Below are 12,887 nucleotides of genomic sequence, written 5' to 3' on the forward strand. Positions count from 1 at the left end.
CACACACACACACACACACACACACACACTGTCTCTCTCTCTCTTTTCTCTCCAGGAATGCTTTTAGTGGAATGTGTTAAGAGCAGACATCGTTTGTAGGCAGATGTCTTTGCAGTAATAGTGGAAAGTATCATAAATTCTGGATCTAGCCTCCTGTGCTAACACTCCAAGAGGTTCTTGTGACAGATCACAGAGATAAATCAAAAAGCAATATTTGTATCTTGCATACGAAGGGATTGGAAACAACCAGTGAGCCTTCAGCCATTAAGTGATGTGCGATTTGCATGACAATGGCTTTATTGAAACAACTTCCCAGAATGTTAAGCCCTACATCATTAAATAACAAATTAATTACTCAAAATTCGGAAAAATAGTAAAAATATCCCAACATTTTTGTGTGGGTGTGTACTGCTGTCAACCCACCATGTCTGAATTAGTGAATTTATAAAAGCAACTCAACTCTATGATATCTTGCAAAATAGTACATTGTTACAGAAAAAATAGACATAACTTAAACTTAATAAAAATAAGCAATGAGACCACTGACGATAATGTTGCTGTGAATTGGACACACAGCGAGGCTCTTAGACTTGGCGCTGGGGTTTAGTCTGAATTTGGAGTTGGAACAGGATTTTAGTTCATGGTGAGCTTGGATGTTTGCGTGTTACACTGCAATCTTCTTAACCCTCAGAGACTCTACTGGCTTTATCAACCGTCTACCTAACCTTCGACAGTGGGAATCAATTAAAAGGAATTGTAAAGTGTAAAACACTACACTCGTCAAAAAAGCAGCGACAGAAAAAGAGAGAAATGAACAATGTAGCGAGGTAGACTGATGTAAGTGAAGGCATACGGTAATTTATATTTAAAGAGGCTCACTCACGCATGTCTAGTGTGCCTGCCTCACGGCCACAACACTTCCTTTGCTACTGTAAACTCCTTACAGAGTGGATCCTTTGATCCTTGAACAGCTCCAGGTGGCCATAAGGCTATAAAGCTAAACTACCTGAACACACACAAACCTTCATGCACACACACAAAAGCACACACACTCAGAAATACATGCAGAAAGTTCTGATAAATGTCACTGAACATGATGTGTCAAGTGAGGACGCACATTGACCTTGTGATACTTTTTTTGATGCACAGCATTACTTTTGCAATTGTACTTCTATTTCAAAGTAATACTACTACCGGCAATAATACGAATACTTCTTCCTACAACAGTATTAATAACAATTTCATAATAAAAGTTTGAAACAAGGAAATGTGGGGGAAAAAAGCAAGGAAACACTAAAAGAACACTGACTCCAGATGTGTAATGGCGTGATTTAAAATCCAATATAGATGAAAATAAACAAGTTGTTCCCCAGGCAGATCATTTTACAATTTAGAGTGCCGATGGCAAAACCCTAATGGGTTGGACAGAATACATTACTGAGATAAATTTGACAAGCAACAAGGGGACTACTTAAGCAATAAATTATTGAGGGAAAGTTTACTGAAAAAAAAGGTAATTGATTTGAACCAGTAACATTTCCATTTGAGTTTGGGATATCTTATTTTCTGGCTCTAGCTTTGTTGAACTGCTTGTATCTGTCATCTTGTTCTTTGGTTCGAGTCCCTAACACATGTTCCTGAACTCCATGCAACATGGCTGTTATGTCTCCTCAAATTTGTTAGTCATGTTTATATTATGTCATGTCTTGTTTAGTTTCAGGTGTTGGTCCTGTATGTTTTAGTTTAGTCAAGTCACTCATGTCCAGTCCTGTCATGCACTTCCTGTTTTATTTTGAAATGTTTTCCCTCTGTTGTGTCATGTGTTTTACTTTCTGTCTTTGTGTTATGTCTTGTCAAATCTGTTAGTTATGTTTATTTATTATGTCTGTCATTTCATGTTTAAGCAACTATTTATGTCATACCAAGTGAGGTGTTCATGTATTCCCGTCATGTCATGTCTAGTGAAGCCCCTGTGTTTCATGTTATGTCTCGTTTTCCATTTCCTGTTTTATTTTGTACTTACCTTGTTTCTCATTGCAGGCCCTGTTACTTTCTGTCTTTGTGTGTTTTCCCGCCATTGTCAGCATCTGCCCCGCCCCTGATTGTTGTCACCTGTTGCCCTCATGTTTCTGCCTCCCCTCCCCAGCTGTGGCTTGTGTTGTGATTAGTGTCTCAGTATTTAGTCCTGCTTTCCCTTGTGTTCTCTGTCAGTTTGTTATCGTCTTTCATGTGTTCAAGTCAAGTGTTTTTTCATGTCCTGGATTATCGTCTTTCATGCGTTCAAGTGGTGTTTTTTCATGTCCTGGATTATCGTCTTTCATGTGTTCAAGTGTTCTATTTCCCCAAACCCTGACAATGGCAACATGCCAGGGGAAGCCTTCTCAACAGAGGGATGTTTCAGTCAGTGACTTCCCCAATACACCACCCAGAGATTGGATAAAGGTGTGATACTCCAAACTGCTGTTGAGAACATAACTAGGGGATTGTGTGTACCCAAATCCCAACATACCTCTCACGTTAGGCTTTCCTGGAAAATGAAAGAATATAGCCCCTTACTCATTGTATGGGTCTTCAACTGCTGCTGTGCATTACATTGGGGAAAACTTGTTTGTGTGTCAATCTCCTGCAAGAGCTCCAGCTACTTCTTCACCGAGGAAGTGACATTAAGAATCCAACGGTCAGTCTTGCAAAGGGAACACCTGCCTCACAATTTGCATGGCACGACCCAAAAGTGAGCCAACATGGGGACCTTGCACTGTTTTGAGCATGACCAGGACCAGCAACTAAGGTCTCGCCTGCAAGCTCTTCTTAGAGGTCTGTCTGAAGGAGGGGCCCCAGATAAGGACACTCCTTTCTGTTTAGGCCAATAAGGGTTTTGGAATAGCCTTTTCTGGCCTCTCTTTCCTTCTATAAAAATGAGTCTTTGGGTACCCTGCCAGCTTTCTAGCTGTCCCTCACATCATAGCTCATGGGGTCAAACAAACACCTCCACATGAAAATCGGGTAATTTATAAACCGTGGTTCTGTAAAATTCTCCAAAACTGCAGTCCACCTGTCTGTAAAATGTCATGAATTTAGTATTCTGTATTTGTATGTCAAGCTCTCTAGTATTTGAAACACGGTGGCTGCCTTGGTCTTTTATGTCCAAAAGACCAGAGTGTGAACAGTCTCTGAGGTGACAGAAGGGACAGATAAACAGGCCAGAGTGACACCTAATAGTCTTTACGACCCTGAGTTCAGAGATGAGAAGGAGACCTGCTGCGGCCAGAAGTCCTTCTCTCTCAGGCCTGCAGCCCTGACCTCCACAGGGAGCGTGTCATTAGAGCCCATATAAACTTTTGAAGTTGTGAGTCCAAGGAAAGGCCAGGTATGTAAGGCAATAAATTGTGACTTTAAATACAAACACATAAAGTAAAGGAGTGCATGACCCCTGACACAAAGATGAATACTTCTGAGCAGTTATGTCTTCTGTTCTTTCCTCTTGGATGGATACCTGCCAACCGTAACTTATTGCTTCCCACTATAACACTCAATAACAATGAAAACTAAAGGGCTTCTTTGAAGTTATATTTGACTAGAGTCAATAAATCCATACCAATGATTCAAGGAAGCTCAATACAACCACAAACTAATTGTGACATTTAAAATGATAGGGAAGACATTCTGCAAAGTTTCATCATCAGAGCAGGTATCTCAACCATAGCTTAATGTGAGTCATTATGAGATCTGTAACATGCTCAAACCTATTTGGGTGTGAGTTGTTTCTTGAAAAAGCAGATATGTTGTTGTGATTTCTGCAAGGGTGAGTGTGTATGCAAATTGTCATAAACTATTTGGGAGTGCATACCAAGGAAAGCCTGCTGCTAGTCTAAGAGTTTATAGCTCCCTCTCATGTCGAGTGGGTGACTGACAGCAAGAGGCAGGCAGAGGGTGTTTCTCCATTGCATCTGGGCCAGGGACAGCTGACTGGTTGGGATCTAATTGCTCTCAAGTGAGGTCAGCAGGAGGCATTTATCTAAGCAGAGTGCACAGCGACATGGGAAGATGCACAGAGTCAGCCTGCCAGAATCAGACAGACATCCATGGGAATTGGCAGAAGCACCAAGCTCTTGCTTACCTCTACTTCATCACTTTGCTTGGTTTACAACTGAGACGACAGCTTTAGAACTACAGAGGCTTCAAATTAAAACTCTCTCTGAAAGGGAACACATCTCCGACCATTCGTGTCATCACTCAGAGCACATGTAAGTCATTAAACTAAGCTTTGTTTTTATTTTTTACAGGAAAAGCAGCAGATTTTTTTTGTTTGAATGTATGTATGCTGATACAGAAGAAATTGCAGACCATAGACTTAAAAAGTTATCCAAAAACGTTGATGCAATACGTTTGTTCAGGGTCCATGAAAGGACGAAATTTGCCTTTCAACGTACACCTCAGGAATTTTGAGATATTGATAGGAAATGTAAAAAAACATATTTGTATAAAACACTGAATATTGGATAAGAGAGCGTTTATTTGAACTTTGCTATATATTTCAGTTAATCCCCTATTGAATAGTTGTTTTTTATGATTGCTTTAACTAAAAATATTTTAACATGCAAGTGTACCTCCGGGTCAAATTTTTTCCAACTGCGTTAGCTAGAATCAAACCAGTCTACTTTATTTTCACAGCGGCATCCTGCGTAACATTTGCTGAGCTGGATTATGAAGTCTCTTGTCGGACTATGTTCTCAAGAGGATGGAGCAGTCTATGCAAAGCGTTGCTGAGGACTAAAGACAGATATCATCACATAGTACTGTCACCGGTATTGTTCAGAGCACTCTCCAGCTTCAGTCAACCAGCTTCACAAAGTCTCCTCCACAACCACCTCGTCCCAACGTCCTAATAGGAATCACTGCCACAGGAACAGGGACCCGGAGGTCTCAACACGAGTGTTATAGTCCGGGATCAGGGGGTCACTAGGCTGAGGGATAGCGCATAGATCTCTATCTCACATTTAAGTATGTTGTTCATTGACCCCCACTGCATTGTATTATAATGCGCAAATGGATGCTGACATGGAACCTTCAAAATCTGTTCTCGGGACTGTACCTGCATGCTATCTTCTTGTTTGGCAGTGTGTGTGTGGTCTACAGTGACTGCACTCCAGAGCAACTTGCCTCCATCATGAACTGCTCCAAACACGAGCGCCACACCAGGAACTACGACTACATGGAGGGAGGTGATGTGCGCATCCGACAGCTGTTCAGCCGAACGCAGTGGTTCCTAACAATTGATGACAATGGCAACATCAACGGGACTCAAGACCCCACCAATTGCTACAGTAAGGATGACTCTTTTTGTTCAATTATAATACAATTGGTACACTATGAGTTGCAATTATAAGCAATAAAAAAATTAATCCAATTAGCAAGAATATAGTTTCCAAATATTAATTAACTTGAATGCAGGTATTATTCCTAGAGTATGAAATGTTATGGCAAGAGTTTAGTGGGGAGGCGTTTCCTAAAAAAAAACCTTTGGCTTGTCAAGGTGACAGAAGCACGTGGGAGGTGTTATTGTACAGAGTTCTCCAAAGAGTAATCACAGTGTTAATGGGTCATGAGTCTCTGTTAGAGCAGCCAAAGTGACAGAGGTAAAATGAAGCAGGTGGGGGCTTTGGCTTGTTAAACCATAACACCATCTAAACACAGGCTGTAATTAAGTAAACTGAAGGGCCTTGGAGCCTGTTGGGTGCCAAGACCCTGTGACCTCACACTCACACTGCAGCAGACTCACGTTGGTTCTGCTTGATTCACTTTCCCAGAAACTAACACGGTCAGAATGAGCTCTGGAAAAAGAACTGGCATGGATATTAGAAATGGAAAATGTTTTTATATTAACCTTTTGATGAACGTCTCACACAGAGACAGCAACGGTACTGTGTCCAAAATGTGTCAAATATGGCTTGCTATTTCAACACTGACTGACTCATTTTATTTGATAGTCATTGCATTTTAATTAAACACAAATACTGTTTGAATTAGAGCCAATGTTGACCACTGAAGATCTCTGTCACAGTGAGGATGTTTTCAAGTAGTTATCATTTCCTCCTATCTGACAGTGTGACTGTGGCTGGAATGTTGGCTTGGCGGGGAAATGCCTAAAAGTGGATGAAAAAGCTGCTTGTGTAAGAATTGGCAACAAAAGACAGACAAATTGACACAACCATGGCTGACAGTCGCATGCTAAAAGCACACAAAAAATTAACCAACAAGCATTTAAAAAGACCACATATATGTGTTTTAAATCAGTGAGTAATTCTTGTTTGCCCGCAGTGAACTCTAATTCCTGAAAAGCTTATAGCATGAACTGCTTTTTTTTTTTTTTGTTGACAAAAAGAGAAAGCATCAAAGAAGAAACTTGAGAAATTTGGAGCTGCGTTTTTTTTGGCAGCCACATTCCAAAGTGCCTCTACAAATAAAATATAGACTTACTTCCAGTAAACTCATCCCTTGAACGCCACAAGTTTTTCTTTGTTCTTAATCCTATTGCAAAGGGTTTTTGGATACAAAATCATGATGTCTGCAATGGGGATGTTTAACTCCTAAGCTTTTGAAAGTGTAATATTCTCAAACAAACACATGTTAAAATGAAGTAGCAGATACATTTCCAAACACAAACACTATAGTAAATGGTAACTACCAACGTATGTAATTCTGTGTCCAAGTGAAAGGTAATGTGCAAGTTTTGATTGCAAATATGTGTCAATTATGTCAATAAAAAGTTGTGCTAAGCCACAGCAAAGAGAAGATAAACAACTTTGAAATAGGCCATCAACAACTTCCCACCACACAGAACAGCTGGAAAACAAGGAATTTGAAGACTATATGAGAGAGTAGTTTTAGGTTAGTTTAGTTCTCTACTAAATCACTCAGATTGAAACGTAAATCTTTGGATCTTCAACCTGCTACTTGATTCACAGTATTTTGATTGATGACATTCTGAAATACAGGTCATCTGGTAAAGGTATGGAATATTATGTAGTTTCAGTGAAGATAAGGATGTGCCTATGAAGTATGAAGCAGTTAATATTAATCTTAACATTGCAACATCCTTTCCGGGGGATTTCAAAAACGGATTCAAACACAGTTCAGAGAAAACAGGATTAGGGATTACCCAAAAGTCAGTTTACTTAGCCAGAGGCTGGATCAGCAAGTGATGACAAATCTGTTCAAGCTGAGGTTAGTTTATCTGCGTCAGAGCAAAAATGATAACAATATGTGTGCATGTGTGTGGAAATGTGGGCCATCTTTCACAGTATACCAAACAACCAAAAGTGTCACTTGTAGGATTTTGGTAATAGCACTTTTTAAAACAACCATACAACCATTAAGACAAACTAAGCACAAAATACTTCCAGTGAAATCCCTACTTATTACATTTGAATTTGTCACCTAAACGCCATTATAGGAATGTATAGGTTAACTGACTGTGAATGCTCACAAGGGAAGATATAGATCTAACAGTGTGATTTTAAACTTCACCTTTAATCATGATAAATAAAATCAAACAAGGGGATAGAAAAGCAGGGAACACATTTTAAGGGAAGTAATATTAAGTCAAATATCAAGTACAAGCAGAGCACAAACACTGTTTCAAGATGGGGACTCTGACATCTGTTAGTGATCTAGCAAACACTAAAATGCTGCATGCTTAATGTCAGTCTGAAGTGCCTTAATAGAGGTCTCCCCTTTTCTCTTCCTGCCAAGTGAAATCCTTTCTGCAATATGTAACACCAAGGGCTGATTTTAACCTGAATATATATATCATTAATATCAAATGTTTTATGATTTCCCATATTTGTAACAGCAACATCATAGGTTCAATTTACGACTAAGCAAACAACCTATAATAACCTTTACTTTGTAGTACAAGATCCTCTCCTTTTCAGACTTAAACATATTACTCTCTGGTCTGTTTATTTAGGTTTTGCTAGTGTTAAGACATTACATTCATATTGTTTCATTGTAAAGACTAGTTATATTTGATTCAATTAACAATTTCCTAAATTCCTTTGTGTAAACTGTATCATATTTCGAAGAAGTGTAATGAAACACACCAGAAGTTCTGTATCAAAATAAGAAGATATAACAAACCAAAACAATTCAGTGCAAGTTTACTTTCCCACAGAGTTGAGGAGCAGGCCTAAAACGTAGCGTGCAAAGCTCTTTCAAGGAGGTAGTTTCCTCAATCCCAGGAGAAAGAGGCCTAATCTGTCTCCCATATGTGGCATGGCATAGGTTGTGGTTTGTGTAATAGCTACCCAGGCCATTTTACAACGCTTGAATAAGGCCAGAGAGACCACAGGCTGATTAACCACAGGAACTACCGTCTAGCTTGTTAATGAAGATGGATGTTGGGAACAGCATAGAGCAACAGTGAAGTCTATATGTCGATATGTTTTATCTCTCCTGTAATATGTCTAGTTTTCCTAACTGTGTGACTGTCTGGCAGGTATCCTGGAGATCAGGACCGTTTCTGAGGGGGGCATACTGGCTATCAAAGGTGTGAAGAGTCAGTACTACATCACTATGAACAAGGCTGGACAGCTGCAAGGAAAGGTAATATTTCCTCCTGAGAGAAAGGCCACACATTGTTCAAGATAATCCACAATCAGGCAGAAATGAAGCAATTATTGCAGAACATGCCTTTACCGTAATGACATTAACTAAAATATTGTATTCAAGCTGTTGTGTTTGCCTTATCCTTTACAGAGGAACTACAATGAAAACTGCAACTTCAAGGAAGTTTTCCTAGAAAACTACTTCAACGCTTACTCCTCTGCAAAGTGGACTAAAAATGGCAAAGAAATGTTCATAGCTCTGTCTCAGAAGGGCAGGCCGATGCGAGGGAAGAAGACCAGGAGGGAGCATATAGCGTCTCACTTCATCCCTATGAAGTGCAGGGAGGAGGAGAGGAGAGTGGACTGACAAAGCTGATGACTGATAAGTCGCAGATTGTGTATGATTTCAATCACATATTATATATGTTACCGGACACATGTAAACTCATTACCAACATCACACTCCATTCTCTTCTAGATGTAGGCAGTTATGTAATATTGTATCATATGTTCTCGTTTTTCCTAAGTAAGCCAAGAGATATCAGATGAGCACATTAAGCTATTCCAAACGGTCTCAAATAAAATGTTGAAACAAGAAAATATTTTAAACAGCTTTGAATGAAACACAAACTCTAAAACCACTAAAGGCTACTTGTTGTTGTGTTCTTTTGAGTTAAATACTATATTTCCTTATATAACAGTTGAGAGTTTTCTTATAAAAAAGTACAATGTATGATACACAGTCAAGACTGTATCGTTTTCCAAAAATGATCTTCACCCAGCCAGAGGAGGAGATCTCTATGATCAACAGAAAGGCCCACAATGGAGATTTGGCTTGACCAAGAAGTGCTGAAGCAAGCTGGACTTGTCTTTTTTTTTTTTTTTTTTTACTTGTAGTGCTCAGAGCAAACAATACAGAGGCAGAACAAACTACAATAGCATGTTCAGTAGTTAAGAGTGTGTGTATAGGACATCTGTTGTGGATGATCTGTTTTGATGACCAGACTCTGGTCAAGTGCATGGTTGCTGCTCACTGATTCCCTCTTTGTTATCAAGGTGTGATTTTGAAATGCTAAAGTATTCTGCTGCTGCTGATTAAAATATCTAGATTAAAGTACAAAGTGAACAACATGTTAAATGTGTATGCTATGCAGTCTCTTCAAGTTCAAGTTGATAACCCTATACATGTAAAGATTCATAAGGTACATTTATTTTTACCACACATAATCAAAACATTTCAATCTCAAAATATGACTCACTCACATCATTTATGGTTGTAAGTTATTTGTATAAATCATTAAATGATATGTTAAGAGTGTTCCTTTTCCTTAAAATGTGCATTGTTCTACTTGTATTATTCTACTTGGCTTCTACTTGGTTTGCTAGTTGTTGTTTTTTTACCACTAGGGGGTATAAGAGACTCTAAAGCAAAGAACTAGCTTATCAAGTCATTTTTGTCAACAACGTATAGCCTACTTGCACACCCAGTAGCTTTTTGCAATATCCACAAGCACTTCTTCCTGTTTGGGTTTGACCATTTTGCCGAAAACATCTGCACTCATTAACTTGCTTAATGTTCTATCTTTAGTCAGCACTTCATAATTTCACACCAGACAGTATGCACCAAAAATTCACGTGTTTCAAAGTTAATGTGAAAAATATGACACATGAACCATTACTTTATTCTGCCACTTATTAAACTACAGAATAAAGTGCACTGCAATGAGATTAATGGAGAATTGTTTTTGCTGACACACTGAGATACAAATTGAACACACCCTCAAAAAGTCAATCCATTTCAGAAATAAACCCGTTTTTTTTTTCTTTTAGCCATTTGCATGCCGACCATCAAAATAGAAAATGTACCTTGTTTTTCAGCAACTTTCTAAATATCTGTTATTTGTCCTCATTTGGGGTTTATGATAAAACAGAATAATGATGTACAAGTACAACATGTATGATCTGCTGGATTAGTATTCTAACCTAAGTATTTGAATGAGGCTCTACGTTTCATAAATTAAACAACTTGTTTTTTAAACTTAAACATGATTGCAGTCCTCTGGAGTCAATTTCCAAGATTAGCTGGTTTACTGACAGGATAATCAAATCTGTTGATTTACTTTTAAAAAAGATTAAATCAATTGGGAAGAAACATTACGGGAAATGTTAGTGTCCTTGCACAACGCATAATATCCATTAGATGATCACTCAAACTGATAAGGGAGGTTGAGATGTCGTATTACAAGTCCAGGATACTTTTAAAATATGAGGGAAGATACAAATACATCCACATCGGTTCAAATGTTTCTTTAATTCCCTGGGGCTTAAATTGTAAAAGTGGAGTATTGTCAGTGCAGAAAAAACATTGCAGACATTTTGGCAGGCTGTCTGTACCATATATAAACACGTGTGCAGGCACACACACACACACACACACACACACACACACACACACACACACACACACCGCACCACGCCACACAAGCTTTACCTTTTGACTGAGTTCACATCTGGCTTGGAGAACCCCTGTCAGATAGACAGTCAAATTGAGAGAGCAAACCCCTGAAATACGTTCAACCCAAACAACATCTGAGCAAGGTGAAGGCTTCTGCCAAGTCACGCAAAGTTAGTCTTAGCAGATAATTTGTAACATGCTCAAAATGTAAACACATTTCAGGCTCAAGGCTGTGTATTCCCAGCAGGAGAGGCTGAAGCCAAGGAGAATGAGAGAGACTGTCATAGAGATGGAGAAAGAGACTACCAAGAAAAAAGACGCAACACAGGCATGCCAGACACATAAATTATACTTACAAGGTGTTCCAAGACCCAAAGATTTTTGTTTGATAAATTGCTCCTGAAATCACAAATTCTCTCAGTAACTTTTGTTCAAATACTCTTTTTTTAATTTGTACATAATCTGGGATTCCCGAGCATTTTTCTTCATTTGCTCTGCATTAGAGTTATCAAACATAAAAATGATAAAACAGGCTTTTCACCAATGACGTTACTTTACAGTAAAAAGCATGTTGAAATAGTCTTTCTATATTGTTTTATTATTGGTTATTGTTTAACAGATGCAGTCATAATTTAGGGTCACATAGGTAAATTGTAATCCATAATTACTAATATCACATCAATAGCTGTCCATTTAAGCACAACTAAAGTACAATTTTACAAATTATAATATAAGTTTAGAATAATGTTATATTAACATTTCTTCTTAATTTTGCGCAGTTAGATGGACCTCCTGTGATGAATAATGACTTTATATGACAATGATGTACTTTTTCCTGCAATGTTTTAAAACCGCAGTACTATATTTGCATTTTTGTGGAAGCGTGAACAAAGACAACCATATGTCGCATAAAGCAAACAGCATGTGCAGATGAGGGTAATGTGTACGAGCTTAAAGGAAGTCTGACACTGGCTGAATGGCACTGCAGGGAGGGATAGGGTGAGACAAGCAGAGATTGGAGAAAGTGACGAGAGTGAAGATAAACAGGGAGAGAGGCTGGGGAGTCTCGTGCGATGTGGAGAAGTGGTCTTGGGGCAGCGGGAGACAGGGGAGGCCATGAGAGGGAGTGGGAACACGCAGCTGAACTTGATACATTTCAGGGTCATAAACCTTTGTTTCCCGGAGGAAATCTGTGGTTATGCAATGAGGGGAATTCTGTGTTTGCAACCCTTCATACGGAACCCCCTGAAAAACCAGATTGTTGTGGAAGAGGGTCACCTCCGCAACTCAACGCAATATCACATTTTCCCCTGAGTTAAATTTACACGGAGCGATAAGTATTGATTAAATCAATATGTTCATTATCACCGACAACATTATGTCTTGAAAAACTACTTATTCAGTCACCATCTGAAGTAGGAAAAGACAACTGCTGGTTTTTAAAGGCCATTTGAAATTAGGCACATTAGTAAACTATTGTGGCAACCAACAAATACAACAAATGCCTAATTCTAACACAGTAAAAAATGATCAACAACTTAAATTCTATTGGATTTTTGTTGTGCTGAAGAATCACAGATGTCTTTGTTCCATTACAGGCCAACATTGTGTGTCCACACTGAACAAGGATCTGCTACTGTTATGTATAAGAAACAGCACTAAAAAGTCTCTTGAAAGTGGATCTGTTTGTATAATATTAGCTTTATTATATATAATAAGAATAGTGATAAAAAACTTTAGTACTTGTATTTAAACTGTTTGATTCCTGGCTCAGACTAAATTCATTCACAGAAATGCAATACCAAGAAGTTCGCCAGCAGATGTTT

At 38.7% G+C, this 12,887-nt stretch overlaps 1 protein-coding gene across 1 annotated transcript; it reads left to right on the top strand.

Moving 5' to 3' along the window:
- Positions 1-3,985: 3,985 nt before the first annotated feature.
- Positions 3,986-10,332, top strand: fgf7 (fibroblast growth factor 7). The gene is made up of 4 exons (XM_063880548.1): positions 3,986-4,244; positions 4,672-5,324; positions 8,498-8,604; positions 8,758-10,332. Exons 2-4 carry the CDS (start codon positions 5,039-5,041, stop codon positions 8,971-8,973), a joined length of 609 nt encoding a protein of 202 aa, XP_063736618.1. The 5' UTR covers positions 3,986-4,244; positions 4,672-5,038; the 3' UTR covers positions 8,974-10,332.
- The last annotated feature ends 2,555 nt before the right edge of the window (positions 10,333-12,887 follow it).

This window comes from Eleginops maclovinus, chromosome 4, assembly GCF_036324505.1.
Source record: "Eleginops maclovinus isolate JMC-PN-2008 ecotype Puerto Natales chromosome 4, JC_Emac_rtc_rv5, whole genome shotgun sequence".
NCBI lineage: Eukaryota > Metazoa > Chordata > Actinopteri > Perciformes > Eleginopidae > Eleginops > Eleginops maclovinus.